Source organism: Delphinapterus leucas, chromosome 20 (genome assembly GCF_059928025.1).
Source record: "Delphinapterus leucas isolate spDelLeu-1000000601 "Yukka" chromosome 20, BTC_Dleu_Yukka2, whole genome shotgun sequence".
NCBI classification, from domain to species: domain Eukaryota; kingdom Metazoa; phylum Chordata; class Mammalia; order Artiodactyla; family Monodontidae; genus Delphinapterus; species Delphinapterus leucas.
The window spans coordinates 13,564,941-13,584,669 of NC_143148.1; the positions used below are offsets into that span (position 1 = coordinate 13,564,941).

At 54.6% G+C, this 19,729-nt stretch overlaps 1 protein-coding gene across 3 annotated transcripts; it reads left to right on the plus strand.

Moving 5' to 3' along the window:
* The first annotated feature begins 75 nt into the window (after positions 1-75).
* Positions 76-19,641, plus strand: SIRT2 (sirtuin 2). Of its 3 annotated transcripts, none has more exons than XM_022585718.3 (16): positions 173-315; positions 1,149-1,195; positions 4,339-4,387; positions 4,647-4,760; positions 8,238-8,279; positions 8,440-8,546; positions 8,675-8,731; positions 9,389-9,457; positions 14,685-14,814; positions 16,644-16,703; positions 17,028-17,083; positions 17,237-17,313; positions 17,400-17,451; positions 18,499-18,569; positions 18,717-18,783; positions 18,904-19,641. In XM_022585718.3, exons 1-16 carry the CDS (start codon positions 189-191, stop codon positions 19,057-19,059), a joined length of 1,281 nt encoding a protein of 426 aa, XP_022441426.2. In that variant the 5' UTR covers positions 173-188; the 3' UTR covers positions 19,060-19,641. The 3 variants fall into 3 exon arrangements, with proteins under 3 accessions (XP_022441427.2, XP_022441426.2, XP_089758988.1); XM_089902862.1 differs by having other exon boundaries at positions 4,647-4,751; XM_022585719.2 differs by lacking the exon at positions 1,149-1,195 and having other exon boundaries at positions 76-315.
* The last annotated feature ends 88 nt before the right edge of the window (positions 19,642-19,729 follow it).

A 19,729-nucleotide genomic window follows, 5' to 3' on the forward strand; every position in this document is an offset into this window, starting at 1 on the left:
GCCCCCATACCACACCGTGACCAATCAGAGAATTCAGATGGACTGCGACTCTCCACCCTTTCCCACTCTTTCCGCGCGCCCTTTACCAACATGGCTGCGGGAGCGGGGCACTCTGGGATTCGTAGTCCAGCCCTCTCGTGTCTTCCTTACCGCAGAGGGGCTAGCTCCGGGAGTTGCTGGCGGCCGCGATGGCTCCTGGGAGTTGTAGTTCTTTGCCCTGTCTCGGACCCCTCCTGTTTCCGGTGCCGTCACGGGGCAGAGCAGTCGGTGACAGTCCCGAGGGCCCCCGCCCCGCGCCCATGGCTGAGCCGGATCGTGAGTCGGGGGCCCTGGTGGGAGGGTCGGGCCGCGCCGGGGCCTGGCTGAGGGCTGCAGGCCCCGGGGCCCGAGGGCGGGCGTGGTGGGGCAGGAGATGGGGGCTGCATGGGGGGGAATGGGATTCAGGGGCCGTTGCAAAATGATCCATATTGCTAGATTGGTGGGTTTCTGGGTCGCGAGGTTTTAAGGGTCCGTTTGCCACGTCCCCCAGGTTACTAATGATCGCGTCTTTCTCTCACCTTAGTTGCTAAGGACCCTCGTTGCTAGGGACTTAGAATGCCGCGGTCCAGGTTGCTAAGGGTACCTGGTTGTTAGTGGGAACTGTAGGATGCTAGGGGACCCCTGGTGTCCCCTCCTATCTCTTCCTTCCTCTCCTAAACCTACCATCCCACCCTCCCTGCCCCCCACCACCCAACACCTCTTCCAGGCGGAGTATCTCTTCTTATCTTCTCTCTTGCTTTCTACGCTTCCCTCTGCTTGTAAACCTAACCCTCCCCGTACACACTCACACACTACTGCGTCCTTCCTAACTCCTCCTCAGTCTTCCTCCATACCCTGTATGCTTTACTTTCTTTTCTCTCTCCTAAACCTTCCCGTCCCAGCCTCTTTGTCCCTCACTAACCACCTGTCCTCCCAGCACTCCCCACTCTGATAAGATCTGCTTTTCCCCATTCCCTCCCTCCATCTACTCCATTTTTACATTTCCACCCCAGTATAACTAGGTTGGTGGGTCTTCTTGACCCCCTCTGCCCCCCGCTGCTTTGAAACCCTTCATTCCCCCTTAACCACTCCCTTCACCATAACCACATCTGCTCCCCCTCCTCCCCCAGCCTCTGACCCTGTGGAGACCCAGGCAGGGAAGGTGCAGGAGGCTCAGGTGAGATGGGGGGAAGGGTGGAGGGAAGGAGAGAGATGGATTTCCAACACCCCACACGGGGGGAGGTGGCAGAGGGGAGACAGATACCCCAGGGCCCTCAGCTCACTGCCCCAGTCCCTCACCCCACCTCCTGGTTCATCCTCCTGGGGAATGGTGGATTCTGGGGACTGTCAGAGAAGGATGTGCAGCCTCAGCCCCAGGCCTGCCCTTCCAAACTTTCCTTTCTCCTTGCCCTCCCCACCGCGCCCCCCATCCCTTCTGAAACTCATTTGCACTGGGCATGGAAGAGCTTTGGTCCCTGAACTCACAGATCTCACGGGACAAGTGACTAGACAATGACCCTATGGGGTGATGATGAAAGTAGCTCAGGGCACTCTGGGAGCCCAGAGTAAACTTTGCGGGGTCACACAGATGCCTGCCAGTCCCTCCCCTGGAGGAATCCACAGGCTGTTCTAGGAGTCAGATTGAGATACAGCACGCGGTAGTTAGAGTGTAGAGTGATTTAGAATTTTCTCAGGCAAGGTGAGAAATGGTGTCCCAGACAGAGGGTACAGCTTTTGCAAACACTGAGGGGCATGAAAGAATGTGATGTGTTCAGTAATCAGGTGGCTGGGGAGGTCAGCTAATTATATTCACGGTTAGCATTTATTGAGTACTTACTCCAGCCGGGTACTCTGCTTAGTGTTTGATGTGCCTCATCTCATTTCATCTTCCCAGCATCCCTGTTGGGGGGCAAGGTCTACTGTAGCCATTTTATAGATGAGGAATTGGAAACAGAGTTGTTCAGTAACTTGTCCACTGTCCCTTGGCTAGAAGGGCAGGGACGGGTTTGCGACCCATGGCACCCAGCACGTTGCGTCCCGGACACTTCGCTGGAAGCAGGCTCACAGAGGCCCCACCAGCACCTCCAGCTCCCCCTTAGGCCCTGTTGCTCCCATGTTCTCAGCAGGGCCCTGAAATCCTTCCACAGAGCCTCACTGTCTGCAACCTGAAATCATGCCAGCCCACCCACAGACGTGAGATCGCAGTTCAGATGTAGGCCAGTGCAGAAGCTGTGATGAGAGCACCCCACAGAGACACAGCAGAGCCACACCGAGGGGATAAGAGCTTCCTGTCAGGCCGGGCTTCTCCCTCGCCTGGCTCCCAAAGCATGACCACTGTCAGGGAAAAAGGTTTAATGTGAAAAAGCGATCCTCAGTCCCAAAGAGAGAGATTCGAGGATGTAAATTGCAGCATTGTCTCATACAGAAAAACTGGAAACAGCCCAAGCGGCTATCAGTTGATGGGTTAAATGAACTATGGGGCATCTTTACACTGCAACACTATGTAGCTGGTGGGTCTATGATATATTGTTTGGCGGAAAATGCAAGTTGCAGCATCATACTGTGGTATGACCCATTTCTGGGGAAATGACGAGTTTTACCCGCAGAGACAAAATCTGGAGTAATTACCATTGTACTGTTAATAATAGTGGTTAGCTTGAAGTGGGGGAATGGGACAGGGGTTGTGGGGGAGGGACTCATGAAGCAAGTGCCCCCAAGTTATACATTGTCTAATGGTCAAAGTTTTTGTGCAGCTTACATAGTCCAAAAGTAATGAAAAGTTTTCACTATGTTTGCAAGGGAGGTTTCTATTCAAAAAGGCTTGGAACTAGAGTTGTGAGTGATGGAGAGGGGTTGTTGGAGGGATTTTAAACAGGAGAGCGAATTGGTTAGATTTTTTTTTTTTTTTTTTGGCTGCACCACTCGGCTTGCGGGATCTTAGTTCCCCAACCAGGGATTGAATGCAGGTCCTTGGCAGTAAGATCGCGTAGTCCTAACCACTGGACTGCCAGGGAATTCCCCAGAATTGCATTCCTACCCTTGCATGAGGTCCATTACAGGGCCCAGGCCTGGTCTAGCACACAGCACAGCCGGTGTCCGTTTGTTCAGTGGTGGATAGTTCTGGAACTCCCGCCAAGTGCCAGACCCTGTTCTTGGTGCTGGGCATCCAGTGGTGATGACGAAAACTCCCAGCCTTCTTGGAGCTGACATCACGGCAGACTCCATAGATGTTCGTGATCAGGTGATTAGACTGGAGAAGCCACAGAGAAGGGCCTTTGAAGTGGAGGGGAGCGGGCCGACCCAGGCAGGCCGCCACACACAGGGCAGCAGAGTAGATCAGAGGTGAAGACTGAGGCTGGGAGCCTAGGGAGGAGGTCGGGGCAGGACCGCGGGGAGGACAGGCTGGGCCACGTGGAGCCCACGTGTTATGGCAGGAGGGCAGGGGAGGGAGGCAGGAGGCGTCTGGCAGACCGGGGGCCGGAAGCCACACTGAGATGGGGCCCAGGAGGAGGAGCAGGTTTGGAGGAGGTGCTGAGGCCAGTTTGGGACACGGTGGGAGTGAGGGACCAGGGGTCACTTAGAAGGAGGCATACCAGGAGGCTGCGGGAACCCTGGATCTGGAGGACAGACCAGTGGCGTGGATGAGGCCGAGCAGGGAAGGTGAACAGAGAAAGTAGGGAGGGCCCGGGACAGAGTCCCAGACCCTCAATTTGGAAGTCTGGCTGAGGGGAGGAGTCGATAAAGGAGATGGAAGGGTTGGAAAGGTGGAGTGGGGGCTTCAGGCAGGAGGGCTGACAGCCGCAGGGTGAGGACCGAGGCATTATTCACAGGAGTGACGAAGGTGAGGAGGGCTGCAGGGCTGCTGGCCGGGGCAGGGGACTAGAGGGGTTGTAAGGCGAGGCCGTGGACACCGGGAGGTGGTGAGAACATAGCCAGTGCTCCCTGAGCAATCCCCACCACACACCCGCCCCCGCGCTGTTCTGAGCACCTCCCAGAGGCGAGCTCACTTCATCTCACAGCAGCACTCTGAGGTCAGTGTCCTCTGAGCTCCGTCTCTAAGAGGAGGAGCTCGGAGACTCAGAAAAGCCAAGTCACCCACCGGAGACTGTGCTCCTTGCGAGTAGCAGAGCTGGGTTTTCCAACACAGGCAGCCTGTCCCAGAGCCCACACACTGGCCCCCAGCGCTGTCCCCTCCACCCCTCACTTCCTCGGGCCCAGCTCCCAGCCAGAGCCTTTTCCCCAAACCCGGTGTCACCCCCACTTCCCTCCTTCCCTCACCCCACTTCTGGGGCCTGATCACCCCACCCCCACCCCTTCCAGGACTCAGATTCAGACACTGAGGGAGGAGCGGCTGGCGGAGAAGGAGAGAGTGAGTATCTTCCTTGAGAGCACGGTTCTGGGGGGCGGTTTAGGGCAGGGATCTGGGTGCTCACCTCCGCCAGGGGTGACATTCAAAGTATGTAATAACAGATGCAGTGCCAGTGCCTGGAGGCCCCTGACTGGGCCAGGCATTGAGCTCTTAGTCGCAGGAAGGCGGCGGGGCCCCAGGGCTGGGCGGGGGCACTCGGGGCCTCTGGGCACCCTGACTGAACACCCACCCGGCTGCTGTCTCTCTTCTTTTTGGCCAGTGGACTTCCTGCGGAATTTCTTCTCCCAGACACTGGGCCTGGGCACCCAGAAGGAGCGTCTGCTGGATGAATTAACCCTGGAAGGGGTGACCCGCTACATGCAGAGTGAGCGCTGTGAGTCCTCTCCCTGCACTGGGCCCCTTCCCCTCTCCTGGCCCCAAGTGACTTAATTCACAACTTTCATCTGCAAGTCACAAGAACCTCAACTCGAACTGGCTTATGCCAAAAAGGGAGTGTGTTGATCCTGTAACGAAAACCCCGCTTTAATCATGGCTGGATTCAGCGGCTTCCATGCTGTTGTCAAAAACCTGAACCCTCTCTGGTGCAGCTCTTCTCTGTGTTGGGGTCAAGGTTGCTCCTGGCAGTGGCAAATACAAGTTCCACCAGCCTAGTGGCTCCCACTGAAGAGAGCATCTTTCTCCCTGTAGTTCAGGCAAAAGAGCAGAGATCGGCTCCAATTGGCCCAGGTTGGGTCACATTCCTACCCCTGAACCAATCACCGTGTCTCTGATTGGCCAGGCCTGTTTGACAGAATGAAGATGCTAATAATAGTAATTACCTTATAGGGTTATGAGGGGGTTACATAAATTCATAGATGTAAATGCCTGGAACCGGGCCTGGAACAGAGCAAGAGCTGCGTAAGTGTTCTCTGTGACGATTATTACAGGAGGCTTGTTTCAGGTGTGGTGTAGAGGTGCCTCTTTATGGGGTCACCATGTAATTTATATTTCTTGCCACGAGTTGAGGTCACCAGAGTCTGAGAAACCGAGCCCTCGGCAGTCCTTGACTAGAACAATCCACTCTTTGAGGGTCCTGAACAGTCTTTTGTTGAGGACGTCTTCTCCAGTTTCCCTGTCCTCCAGCTGCTGCCGTCTCTCCGAGGGCAGCCAGGCCGGCCGTCCTGAACCTCCCTCTCCTAGGGCAGGCCAGACAGCTGTCTGCAGCCATCTCTTGGCTTGGGTGGGCCCCCAAGAGAACGAAGGCAGTGGCATCAAAGCTTTCATTCCTTCTGTCCTCCTGCGCATGGGTCTTAGGATAATTGATTCATGAGGGCGCCTATGAGGGGATAATAATAAATAATAACAATGGGGACTTGCATGGTGGTCCATTGGTTAAGACTTCGCCTTCCAACGCAGGGGGTATGTATGGGTTCGCTCCCTGGCTGGGGAGCTGAGATCCCACATGCCTCACGGCCAAAGAACCAAAACATAAAACAGAAGCAATATTGTAATCAAAATTCAATAAAGACTTTAAAAATGATCGACAAAGGGGCCTCCCTGGTGGCGCAGTGGTTGAGAGTCCGCCTGCCGACGCAGGACACGCGGGTTCGTGCCCCGGTCCGGGAAGATCCCACATGCCGCGGAACGGCTGGGCCCGTGAGCCATGGCCGCTGAGCCTGCGCATCCGGAGCCTGTGCTCCGTAACGGGAGAGGGGACACGACAGTGAGAGGCCCGCGTACCACAAAACAAACAAACAAACAAAAATGGTCCACACCAAAAAAATCTTAAAAATATAAAAATAATAATAACAATGAGTTGAGCTCTCGCTGTTTGCCAGGCACTGGGCTAAGCACTTGACAGGTGTCCCCTCCTTTGATCTTCACATGATACCTGTGAGGAGTGATCTGGACAGAGGAGGAAACTGAGGCGCAGAGAGACTGTGACTTGGTACAGGGTCACACTTCTGGCAAGAGGCAGAATCAGGGCTCGATGCCAGGCCGCCTGAATCCAGGGCGCACGCTCCCTTCCACATGGCCCCTGGTGGGTCCACTGGGCCTAGTCCAATGGCATCCCGAGACGAAGCCAAGGGCTGTGGCTGTAGCAGGCCTCAGCCTTTGTCACCCTTGCTGTCCTCCTTTGCATAGAACACCCCAGAGGCGCCCGGTTCACAGGCACCTCACGCCCGTGTCTGTCCATCAGCTGATGGGCAGATGCCAAGGGTGCTGCGTGGCAGGGCTGCCAGCCAGCCAGCCACTGAAGAGGCAGCTGGGCTATTTCTGCACAGCCCCACGTGCTTGTGAAGTGATGCCATCCCTACCACGCCTCCCCATCTTCTTTTCTGAAAGCTGGTGACAATGGGGGAGCAAAGCGCTTATAGGTGTACGAATCATGGGGCTAAAGAAGTTGAGCACGAGTGACTTGAAGAATCATCAGTGCTGGGCACTGATCTAAGCTTCACAGGGATGAATTCATTCTCTCAACAGCCCTGCGAGGTCAGTACTGTGATTATGCCCATTTTACAGAGCAGGAAGCGAAAGCCCAGAGTGGTGATCTGAACTAAGACGCCCCCGCTGGTATGCAGAAGAACTAGGATTGGAAGCCCTTATCCACTCTGCTGCTCACTGGGCATGGGCTGAGGGTGGCCAGTCTTTGGTCCTCACCTGAAAATTACCAGACTTCCGGTGGCTGATGTGCATTTGATTATGGAGGGAAGGCACAGGGTGAAGGAATGTGTATCGTATGCTAGAAGTAGATGGCCATCCAAGATTATGTCCAAAAGATGAGGGGTGGCCAGAGATTTTTTTCACAGTAACCTGCAGCTCTTCCGGGGGAACCCCCCACCCCACCCCTCTCACTAAGATCTCATGCATTTTTGTCTAGATCTAGCGAGGAGAAATTTCTCTCCAAGTGGCCTTTTCTTGAATCTTACTACATTGCTATAATTTCATTTCTTTTAATATAAATTTATTTATTTATTTTGGCTACGTTGGGTCTTCGTTGCTACGCGTGGGCTTTCTCTACTTGCAGTTTGTTGCAGTACGCATGAGAACATTGCGGTGGCCTCTCTTGTTGCGGAGCACGGGCTCTAGGTGCGCGAGCTTCAGTAGTTGTGGCTCGCGGGCTCTAGAGCGCAGGCTCAGTAGTTGTAGCCCACAGGCTTAGTTGCTCCGCGACATGTGGGATCTTCCCAGACCAGGGCTCGAACCCGTGTGCCCTGCATTGCAGGTGGATTCTTAACCACTGCGCCACCAGGGAAGTCCGCATTGGTGTGATTTCAAACAGTGGATTCTCTGACCCCACGCTGGCTCTTCCATCAGTCACCTGTGTGACCCCTTCCCCTATCTGAGCCTCAGTTTCCTCATCTATAAAGTGGGATGTTAACACCTCCCTCCTTGAGATGGTTGGGAGAGCCATTCAGGGATCTGAAATGCTTGCCCCAGGGCCAGGCACAGAGTAAACGGCTTCAGGGACTGTGATGGGTGGTATTATTTAAGGGTAAGAAAGGGAAGGGGAAACTTTGGTCTTTTAATGTAATCATTACATTCAGTCTGTGACGATATATTTGATTATTAGACAGCAGAACCACTAATAATTTTTTAAGCTGTCAGAAGTTCATTGTGAACACCAGCTCAGTACTTAGTTTATGGCAAAGACAACTGGTGAACACCAGTTCGGTACTTAGTTTATGGCAAAGACAACTGGTGAACACCAGCTCAGGACTTAGTTTATGGCAAAGACAACTGTCTTAAGATAAATGGTCACATTTTGGAGCAGTGTTTGATGTTCAAAACAAAATGTTACAACACTAAACAAACGTAAACTGAAAAAAAACAAAAACAAAAAACCCACGCTGCATAAACTCTTCTCCAGGTCGCAGGGTTATCTGTTTGGTGGGAGCTGGAATCTCCACTTGTAAGTGCCCCCCTCCCCCAAGAGAACTCCCTGGTTGGGGGCGCCCCTTCCAAGAGCTGGGGAGGAGCCATGTGGGGGCCCTTGCCTGGGAGGGTCAGTGTGGTAGAGAAGGGGCCAAAGTCCCTCATCGATTGAATGCCCACTGCCACTCCTCCCCCAGCGGCGGGCATCCCTGACTTCCGCTCCCCAAACACGGGCCTCTACGCCAACCTGGAGAAGTACCACCTTCCCTACCCGGAGGCCATCTTTGAGATTGGCTACTTCAAGGTACGTGTCCTGCAGGGAGGAACGTCTGTAATGGGGGTGGGGGGTGGAGGCGTGGCCGCCTCTCTCCAGCTCTCATCTCACCAGGGCCATCTGGGTGCCCACCTGCCCTCCGGCTCTCTCTCCCACAGAAACACCCAGAGCCCTTCTTTGCCCTCGCCAAGGAGCTCTATCCTGGGCAGTTCAAGGTGAGCACTCTTTTGTGGAGGCGGTGACAGGGAAGGTTGGGGGCCAGCAGGCATGGGAAAGCCCCCTCCAGGGCCCTTCAGACAAATATAATAGCCGTTAAACACGTGGGCTCTGGGGAAGTTCCCTGGCCTAGTGGTTAGGATTCCGGGCCTTCACTGCTGTGGCCCGGGTTCAGTCCCTGGTTGGGGAACTGAGATCCTGCAAGCCGTGTGGCACCAACCAAAAAAAAAAAAAAATATATATATATATATATATATACATGGGCTCCGGGCCCAGACTGCCTGGGTCCAAGTCCTGCTCTTGTGTCCTTGAGCCTCAGTTTTCCCTTATGTAAAATGAAGCTGATAACTGTCCATGAGAAGGGTTGTTGTGAGGCTTAAATGAGTTAATGATACATGCAAGAGCCCAGACTCCAGAGCCAGTCCTCTCTGTGCAAACCCCAACTCCACAACCTGGGTGACTTTGGCAGGACAGTCTGTGTGCCTCAGTTCCCTCACCTGTGAAATGGGGATAACAAAGGTGCGCACCTCGCGAGGTCGGTGTGACGATTCCGTGAGGGAAAACAGGCATGGTGCCTAGAACGGTTCCCGGCACACAGCGGTGCGCGGTCAGTGTCTTCTGTCTTCATCGGCATTGTCATGATTGCTCCCCTCCAGCCCACCGTCTGCCACTACTTCATCCGCCTGCTGAAGGAGAAAGGGCTGCTCCTGCGCTGCTACACGCAGGTAGGCGGGACCGCGGGCATGCTGGGAGGAAGAGCACGGGCTGGAGGGGCCCGAGAGCTCAGGCCACGGCTTCTCTGTCACGTGACCTGCAGTGACTCACATCCCCCTCTCTCAGCCTCAGTTTCCCTTTCTATAAAACAGAGGCCAGAACAGCTTCGCCCTCTCAGGCCTGTGGTGATGTGGCAGTGACCTCCCTCAGGGCCATCCCAGGAGTACTTCTCTGAGCAGACACTATTGGCACCATAGATTTCGTATTTGGCAGGGCTTTCCAGCAAATGACTCCAAACTGAGTTGATCTAATATGATCACTACACCTGACAGTTTTCCGGCTGGTAGCTGTAAACTCTTAAGGAAAGAGCACTATTTTTTGTGTGTGTGGGGGGCACCTTTTAAAAATATATTTATTTATTTGGCTGTGCTGGGTCTTAGTTGTGGCAGGCGGGCTCCTTAGTTGCGGCTCGCTGGCTTATTAGTTACGGCACACCAGCTCCTTAGTTGCAGCAGGCGGGATCCTTAGTTGTGGCATGCATGTGGGATCTAGTTCCCCAACCAGGGATTGAACCCCGGCCACCTGCATTGGGAGCGTGGAGTCTTAACCACTGCACCACTGGGGAAGTCCTGGGACACCCTTTTATAATTTGCACAAAGGCCTTGTGCGTACCGTGGGGCCGTGGCTCATACATGTCAGGCTGAGGGCCTCGCCGGGGTGTCCTCAGGGAAGGACAGCTCACATTGTTGGCTTCCGAGTTGGTGAGCCTTTTAGGGTCTCGCACCCCTAATAGTGAAAAATGTTTGCACCTCTACCTTTGTTTCATAAATACGTATTCAAATTACATGATGTACTATAGCCCTGATACCATGCCTGCTCTGATTCATACCTCAGAACTCAAAATTATAAAATAGAGAGAGAACACATGGATAGAAATAGGTGTTCTATTATTTTCTTCTTGCGCCTGGCAATCGGGAGCCTGCAGCCTCAGAAGTTGCCACCAGGGGGAGGATGAAATCTTTGTAGGTCCGGAATTCTCAAGTGGGGTATGTGCTCCCACCCAGGGCTGGCGGGGGAGGGGATGGCCTCCTCCTTCCAGCAGGAGCCCCAGCTCAGAATAAACCTGACCTTTCTTCCCAGAGAGTCAGTTTTTTCCATGAGATGTGACTCAGACTTGATACGAACAGCTCACCTGAAGCCAAGTGCCTTCATGAAATCCTCACCATAGCCCTGCTGGCAAACCTGTTTGTAAGCTTCTGTCCCAATGTTTACTGAGTGCCAACCCAGTGCCAGGCCCTGCAGGCAGTGAACGGAGGGAGCAGACATCCCTGCCCTCCTGGAACTGACACTGTAGTGTGGGGAGAGACAACGGACGAGATGGGTGAGTTGCGTATCTATGCTGATGCTGAGAGGTCTGTGGCGTGCAGCTGAGCAGGAAAGGGGACTCAAGCTCTGTGTGTGTGGGGTCAGGGGTGCTGTAGTGAACAGGATGTCAGGGAAGGCCTCACTGAGAAGCAGGACATTTAAACAGAGACCTGTAGGAGGGGAGGGAGGGAGCCATGGGATCATATGTCGGGGGAGAGTGCATTCCAGGCAAAGCGAACAGCCAGTCCAGAGGTCCTGAGGGGAGGCTGCATTTGGCGTGTTCAAGAAGCTGGATCTGGACTTCCCTGGCAGTCCAGTGGTTAAGACTCCACGCTCCCAATGCAGGGGGCCCAGGTTCGATCCCTGGTCAGGGAACTAGATCCCACATGCCACAGCTAAGACCCGGCACAGCCAAATAAATATTTTAAAAAGGAGAAAAGAAGAAGAAGCTGGATCTGAGTGAGCAGGGAGGACAGTAGTAGGAGAAGATGGAGGAGACGAGGTCAGGGAGGTGACAGGGGTGGACCGTGTGGGGGCTTGGGGGCCACAGGGAGGGCTTTGTCCTTTCCCCTGAGTGAGATGGAATCACAGGAGGACTCTGAGCAGGGCAGGGACGTGACCTGACCCAGGTGTTCACAGGGTCCCTCTGGCTGCATGAGGGGGGCAGACTGTGGGAGCAGTGGGGGGCGGCTACCAAGACCAGGGAGGAGGCTGCAATGATGTTCCAAGCAGGAGAGGATGGAGGCTGGGCCAGGGAGGGGGCCGCCGAAGGGGAGAAGTGGGCGGCTTATGAACCCGTTTTGAAGGTGGAGCTGGCAGGACTTGCCAATGGGTTGAATGTGAAACGATTCGTGAGAGAAGGAAAGGAGTCAGGGATGACTGGCTCCCTCTCAGCCTGAGCACCTGCTGCCTTTTATTGAGATGGTGGGACGTGCAGGGGTGGGGGGGCAGAGGAGGAGCTTGGCTGTAGGCATGTCGGGGTTGAGATGCCCATTAGACAACCACCTGGGGACATGGGCAGACAGCTGGACACAGGAGTCTGGACTCGAGCTGGAGAGCAGCAGATAGACGATGTTTAAACCCTCCAGACAGGATGAGATCACAGGGGTCCCAGCACGAGAAGCCCAGGCCCAGGACCAGGTGGCTCATGGGGGCTGCTCAGAGGGCTCGCTTCCCAGCTCTGTCTGAGGCAGAACCCCCTGCCCCAACCACAAAAGCACACCAGCTGTAGGCTATTTTTAGACGAAAGCCAACACCAATGCGTTGTGAGGTCAGCGTGAAATGTGGTGGCATTTCCCCCCCAGTTGCAATTCTTCATGTGTGGATTTAAGCACGCATACGTATTCAGAATGGCACATTACGTAACATAGACAAAGGTGGAAAAAAATTTTCCAGTCTCACGTTTCATGAAACCTTTTTTTTTTAAAACTCATCACCCTCTTCTTTAACCTCAGCCACTTTTTGAGTCACTGACCCAGTTTTCTGGAACACATTGTCTTCACGTCTTTCTGAATTGTGACGATGCAGCACTTTCAAAGCCACGCGCGATGCTATTTTTATCTCAAGACACAAGTATCCATTCAAACATGAGAACAGTTGTCGCCTCGTTCAAGTCACTGTGATCGCCTCAGCAAACCAGCTTATCGCTCTTTTAAATCTATATCTATGGCATTTACGTCATACATAGGGTTTGTACTTGGCTTTCTTTCATTTAAGCCCTATCTGGAGGATCCTTCCATATCTGCACCCACATAGCAGCTTCATGCTTTTTTGAAATTTTTTATTTATTTATTTATTTATTTTATTTTTGCCTGCGTTGGTCTTCGTTGCTGCAGGTGGGCTTTCTCTAGTTGCGGCGAGCGGGGACTACTCTTCGTTGCGGTGCGCGGGCTTCTCATTGCGGTGTCTTTTCTTGTTGCGGAGCACGGGCTCTAGGCGCACGGGCTTCAGTAATTGTGGCACGCGGGCTCAGTAGTTGTGGCTCGCAGGCTCTAGAGCGCAGGCCCAGTAGTTGTGGCACACGGGCTTAGTTGCTCTCTGGCATATGGGATCTTCCCAGACTAGGGCTCGAACCCATGTCCCCTGCATTGGCAGGCGGATTCTTAACCACTGTGCCACCAGGGAAGTCCCAGCTTCATGCTTTTTAAAAGCATGTCAGAGACGTGATGTCTTGAAACCAGAAGTGAGCCAAGGTTTAAAATTCAAGAGATTGCAGATGAAAACCCAGACATCAGTCTCCTCTTGAAAATCAGGAAGAGCTGGCTGTACCCTGGGTGGCTTTCTGTGGGGGAGAGTGGTTGGCTGGAGCTGAGTGGCCACTGCCCACCTTGCCCGGGGCCCGCCTCCTCACCATGACCTCTTTCCTGCCTGATGCTGAGGCCAGACGTCAGTTGCTGTGTGTTGCCATGCATTCATTGCTGCTTGGCCTGTATAGCGAACCTCTTGGGCCATATTCCCCAGCCCCAGCTTCCCTCCCGGGGGCCACGGCTGCTGCCTACTTCTTGGGTCTCCTTTGAAGATATTCCATACTTAGGCAAGCAAATACACAAATTCATATATTGATTTTTTCACATCCTGTACACACTGCCTTTGTGCTTTGGGCCTTCTAACATCTTGGAGAGATCCCTTCATACCAGTACATATGGGTTGACCGCATTCATTTTTGTTTGTTTGTGGTTTCTCCATCAAAAGTGGCATCAAGGGAATTCCCTGGTGGTCCAGTGGTTAGGACTCTGTGCTTTCACTGCTGAGAGTGTGGGTTCGATCCCTGGCCAGGGAACTAAGGTCCCGCAAGCCGCACAGCATGGCAAAAAAAAAAAAAAAAGTGACATCAAAGGGTAACCCAGAGGCATGTAGGTAGACCTTTGACGTGCCATTTAGTTATATGCACGCACACTGCTTACTTACGTGTCAGGGAGCTGGTAGACTAAGTCAAGAAACAAAGGCAAAACTAGCATTTCTAGTAAAGTGGAGAGAGGGAAAGCCACAGAGAGTCTGGGAACAGTGACTCTTGTCTGCATGTGTTGGGGATAAACTGATGGCTGGCTGGGAGCAGAGAGGGCAGTTGGGGCTGTCTGCCCTTGCAAGGGAACCCTCTCAGTTGTTCACGGAGCCTCCAGGAAACCTCGTCGGGTCAGCTGTGGGCTGCATATGCCCGGCCATCTCTGTAACGCCTGCCAGTGTCCTCCAGCAGCACCTGCCTCGGCAGCATTCCTCGTGGGCGGGGCTGGAGAAAGCGCAAGTGTCTATGTGCAAGAGAAGAATATTCTTGCCTGTTGAATAAGGAAAGTATCTCTGTCTGAAAAGACTACAAGTTAATATACTATCAATGCAGCAGACCATAGTAAGGTTAAGTAGGAAAACAGTGTGATGAAAACCCAAAAAACCCTCCTGATTCATTGATTTATGTTAATGCCTGGCCAGGGCTGCCACAGACAGCTGTGCAGGTTGGGTACTGCACAAGGATGCCATATCTGAGGGGGCTGCGTTTACAGTGGAGACACTGGAAAGTTGTACGTTTATTTCGCCAAATTTCTGGCAGGTGCCACTAGAGTGTCTGGTTCTAACAAAACACATTTGCAGCAAAACGGAAGCAAAGTGGCCCAAATTTGCCAGGGCTGGTTGGTGGCAGTGGGTCTGGGCTCATAGAGATTTGAGTTTGGGCCCCTGCCTTTAAGTGTCCATGACTTACCTTTTCAGAGGCACCATCAGGATGAACAGAAAAGTTTTAGACACACCCTGCCCCTTGCTTCTCCCTCCCTCCCTTCTCCCCTGTCCCACTTGCTTTTCTCAGCCACGACTCCTGGCTATGCCTTCTGCCCCTTGTGGGGTGTGGTTCGCTCCTGACCCTCTCTCCTTCATCTCTCCCTCCAGAACATAGACACCCTGGAGCGAGTGGCGGGGCTGGAAGCCGAGGACCTGGTGGAGGCCCATGGCACCTTCTACACGTCTCACTGCATCAGCCCCGTCTGCCGGCAGGAGTACACGCTAAGCTGGATGAAAGGTGAGGGGCTAGAGGTTATTATCCCCAAGGGCAGGCCTCCCGTCCCCTGTCTGCTCCCCAGCGCCAGGGACAGGGTCTCCACGCGCGGACGCCAGCTCTGTCCTGCACACCTCTGCAGCTCTTTTTAGCAGATAATGGCAGCCCCCAAAGATTGGAGGTGGCAGCGGGGGTTCATTTCTCCCGACACCACCTCACAGCCAGGTTATGATGGATGCAGACTCCAGACACAGAGACGTGCGTTAGCAGACAGGCCCCCACGTGGTCATACAACCTGTTCTGTGAGGTCATGAAAGCCTAGCTCTTTGTCCTTTGGGCGCTCTGACCCCGTCTTGCATGAGGGGCTCATCCAGGCAAGCGCAGCTACACTCTAAGAAGAGCAGAAGTATCTGAGAGAACTTTCTGGGGTGAGGGGAATGTTCCATATCTGCACTGTCCAACACGGCAGCCACTTGCCACATGCGGCTGTTGAGCTCTTAAAATGTGGCTAATGTGACCGAGGAACTGAATTCTTAACTTTCTTTAATTTGTATTAATTAAAATTTAAAAGCCACATGTGGCTCTAACCAGCATACCGGACAGCACTGCCCCAGAGGCACAGGATTCAACCGGCCCATTAGCTGGATTCAGGCGAGCAGAGGCCGTGGCGTGTGAAGCTGGGCACAGCCCTGGTTAGGAATGAAGACTGGGGGCTGTCCTTAAGGATGCAAACTCCAGGGCTTGCTAAAGTCATCATCCCTGTTCTTGCCTGGGCAGAGTGTCCAAAAAGAGAAGGAGGAAAAAAAAAAATCCAGCCAATCCACATTTCTTGAATGCCAGTGAGAGCTGATTTCTGACATCCATTGTGCTAATTAAGAAGCCACTTACTTCATCCATGGAAACCCATTTCTGACGTTCTTTATGCTGATTTCACAAAGCCTCTGGTGTCCCTGTGTGATAAGGACAGCTGCAGTGCTCATAGTAGGGCCCCTGGAGTGTGGCCCTTCTGACAACATGCCAGCTGCCCGCCCCTGGGGTGAGGGTTCCTGAATAGCCCAAGTGCACGCAGCTGGGGGTGATGTACAATTAACATTACCCCATTATGTTTCTCTTACAGCAGTAGCACAAGCATCACCCGCAAAATGTCATGTACTGTCAATGCAAAAATATTTTCAAGTAAATGACAGACCTTAAAGCAGTGCTCTGTGAATATCTGTTGAAGGAATGAGTGAATAGTTGAATGAACAAGCCAGGATTCTGTGGGTTGCAAGTGACAGAATGCTTTCAAGCTTCCTTAATCAATAGGCAATGAGGAGGAGGATTGTCATAAGCATGGGGTGTGCGTGGGGGCAGGGGTGTGTCTGTCACAGAGCCCAAGAGTGGGAAGCAGCTGCACCTAAGGTTTTGTCCCCGTCCCAGCATCACCGGCATAATTCTTCCCTCTCTGCCACTAGGCCTGGCACCTACCAGGCCTCTCTGACCCACGGTGAAGTAGGGCTGCCCTCAAAGACCCACTGGACGAGCTTCACTCCCAAGTCCAGATTCCCCAGGTCGGGGGTTGGTGGAACCCAGCTGCCCCTTTTAGGGGCGAGTGTCTGCTCATTTGTTTGTTTGTTCATTTAATAGCTATAAGCTGGTGCTGGGAGCCACCCCAGGAATGTTGGGGGCGGGGGAGGGACAGCTGTCTAAGAAGGGAGGTCCCTCCTGAGCAGGGCAAACACCCCAGGAGGCCCACCCGGTGACTGAGGCGTGTTTGTGTTGACAGTGAAGGAAGGATGGGGTGGGCAGGCAGGCTGCAGCCCCAGCCCAAAGCCCCTTACCTCCTCTTCTCCCTCCCCGTTCCCCACGCTCAGAGAAGATCTTCTCCGAGGTGACTCCCAAGTGTGAGAAATGTCGGAGTGTGGTGAAGCCTGGTGAGCCTTGGGGCCAGGGACCAACCAAGGTAGACTCAGGCTGGGACCCCCTCAGCCACTAACCCCTTCCCAAGAAGGCCACACTCCCTATCCATCCATCCACCCCCGTCACCCTCTCTCCCTGACCAGTGCCCAGAGTCTGCCCCAGGGAGAGTGGGTACCATAGCCCCTAGTCTGTCCCCAGCACTCCACACTCCCGTCCCAGCCCTGCGGTCCACCTTCTGCTCCTGCCTGTCCTCTCTCTCCCTCCCTGTCTCTGCCCCCCTGCTTTTTCACTGTCTCTATCTCTCCCTGTGTATGTCTGTCCATCTATCTCCACCTCAGATATCGTGTTCTTTGGCGAGAACCTCCCAGCGCGTTTCTTCTCCTGCCTGCAGTCAGTAAGTATACCCGCCGCGCCCCCCATCTCGGTCCACGCAGGGGCAGCCTGGGTCCTGCCCTGGGGAAGGTGGCTTCCCCAGGTAGCTGCGGGTGGGCTTGCAGCGGGGGCCGGGGACCACAGCCCAGCCTCACTGGCCGCTCCCCCTTCACAGGACTTCCTGAAGGTGGACCTCCTCATCATCATGGGCACCTCCCTGCAGGTGCAGCCCTTCGCATCCCTTATCAGCAAGTAGGTTGGGGGTCGGGGCTATGGGGGGCTGCTGGGGACTGGGGGAGCCGGGACAGGCCCTCACCACTCGGCTCGCCCTCCACCAGGGCGCCCCTCTCCACCCCGCGCCTGCTCATCAACAAGGAGAAGACTGGCCAGGTGAGTCCTTTTAGTCACACCCTGCCACCCCCACACAGGGGCCCCACATTGCCTCCCCCCAGCCTCCTCAGGAACCAGGGGACGGGTCTCTGGAGAATCCCGATACTTTGGACCCCTCAGCTCAGACCTAAGGATTCTGGAATCCACAGTGTTCAGGTTCCAGGCTGCCCTGACTCCAGGATTCCACAGGCCTCTGTGTCATTCACCCCTTTTTTTTTTTTTAATTTATTTATTATTTATTTTTGCCTGCGTTGGGTCTTTGTTGCTGCGCATGGGCTTTCTTTAGTTGTGGCGAGCGGGGGCTACTCTTTGTTGCGGTGCACGGGCTTCTCATTGCAGTGGCTTCTCTTGTTGCAGAGCACGGGCTCTAGAGCGCACGGGCTTCAGTAGTTGTGGCACACGGGCTCAGTAGTTGTGGCACACGGGCCCAGTAGTTGTGGCTCGCTGGCTCTAGAGCACAGGCTCAGTAGTTGTGGCACACGGGCTTAGTTGCTCCATGGCATGTGGGATCTTCCCGGACCAGGGCTCGAACCCGTGTCCCCTGCATTGGCAGGCAGATTCTTAACCTCTGCTCCACCAGGGAAGTCCCTCATTCACCCTTTTGAACGAGTGACAGAACCCCAGCTCAAAGCGACTTAAGCCAAAACGAGAATGTCGTGCTTCCCGTGACTGAAGAGTCAGGGCTAGCTGGCCCCTGGGCCTGCAGCAGTTCTGTCAGGAGTTACCCGCTCCCTCTCTCATCTCTCTTTTCCTGAGGTAGCTTCACTCCCAGGCAGGGGCTCCCTCCTGGGGACAGATGTTTCTCCAACAGGCAAAAAACGTACGGTGTGCCAGATACCGTGCTAAGCATTTCCTCTGTATTAACCCGCTGACAGTACAGCCCTAGGAGTGGGTTTGATGATCACCCCCACTCTACAGAGAAAGAAACTGACGTTCAGAGAGGCTAGGCCACTTGAGCAAAGTCACAGAGCTGGGATTCCAACCCAAGCCACCTGGCTCCAGGGTCTGTGCTCTTAGCTCCCCCCGACTCCACCCCCTTCCCCACAGATGGACCCTTTCCTCGGGATGATGATGGGCCTCGGAGGAGGCATGGACTTCGACTCCAAGAAGGCCTACAGGTGAGGCCCTCCCGTGGCAGTGCGGGGGCAGTGGAGCCTTCAAGGGACAGGGCCAAGGTGGGAGGGAGGGCACGGAGGCACAGGGCAGGGCAGAGCCGGCAGGGCCCTGGGACAAGCCTGGGAGCTCTGACTCTCACCCACCCACAGGGACGTGGCCTGGCTGGGTGACTGCGACCAGGGCTGCCTGGCCCTTGCCGACCTCCTCGGATGGAAGGTGAGGAGCCTGGGCCACCCCCGCCCACCCTGAGCCCAGTCCCTGGACCCCCGTCCCACAGGTCCTCTGACCTTATGATGCATGATGACCTCTGACCTCTGTGAACTTTGTACCCTGCAGAAGGAACTGGAGGACCTTGTCCGGAAGGAGCATGCCAGCATAGATGCCCAGTCGGGGTCAGGGACTCCCAACCCCACCACTTCAGCTTCCTCCAGGAAGTCTCCACCTCCTGCCAAGGAGGAGGCCAGGACCACGGAGGGAGAGAAACCCCAGTGACAGCCGCATCTCCCAGGCAGGACGCCCAGCTTTGGGACAGCTGAGCCCCAACCAGGCCTGGCCCCCTCTAACTTAACAGCTCTTTTCTGGGGAGCTCAGAACATTTCCTCAATCAACTAACTACTCCCTCCCAAAACTGGGGTCCCAGCACCCCTGACCCCGGCAAATCTCTAACATTCTTAGGGGCTGAGGCTTGGGCAGCCGGTCTCTAACAGCCCGCAGCCCCTAATCACCCTTAGGGCCAAGGGTCAGCCTCCCCTAATCTCTAACTGCTCAGGGGGCCAGGGGTACCTCCAAACTGCTAACTGTCCCAGGACGAGAGCCCCAGGGCCCCCATGCTCTCTACTGTTCCCAGGGGCTTGAGGCCAAGTAGACGAAGTCTAACCTACCCTGGGTGGGGAGGTGCGCCCTCCAAACATAACTCACACCCAGTGGGGGGATCCAAGCCTCAAGGCCTCCCAAGTCTCTGCCTACACCTCCCAAAGCGGGTGCTAGGCCCCCTCACTCGGGACCCGCTTCCCAGACGGGGGTGGGCAGATGGTGTCGCTTATTAGAGACAAATTAAAAACAAAGAACAACTAACCATCAGCTGTCTGGCCTCGCTGTTCTTTCCTGTGGGCCCACAGGGAAGCTGCCGGAGGAAGGGACTAGACCTTGGGCCCCTAAGGAA

Excerpts from the sequence above, each read along its gene's own strand:
- SIRT2 (XM_022585719.2), top strand. The coding sequence starts at position 91 with ATGGCTGCGGGAGCGGGGCACTCTGGGATTCGTAGTCCAGCCCTCTCG. Across the intron at positions 4,761-8,237 it reads CTACATGCAGAGTGAGCGCT|GTCGCAGGGTTATCTGTTTG; the intron begins GTGAGTCCTCTC and ends ACTCTTCTCCAG. Across the intron at positions 17,084-17,236 it reads TCTTCTCCTGCCTGCAGTCA|GACTTCCTGAAGGTGGACCT; the intron begins GTAAGTATACCC and ends CCCCCTTCACAG.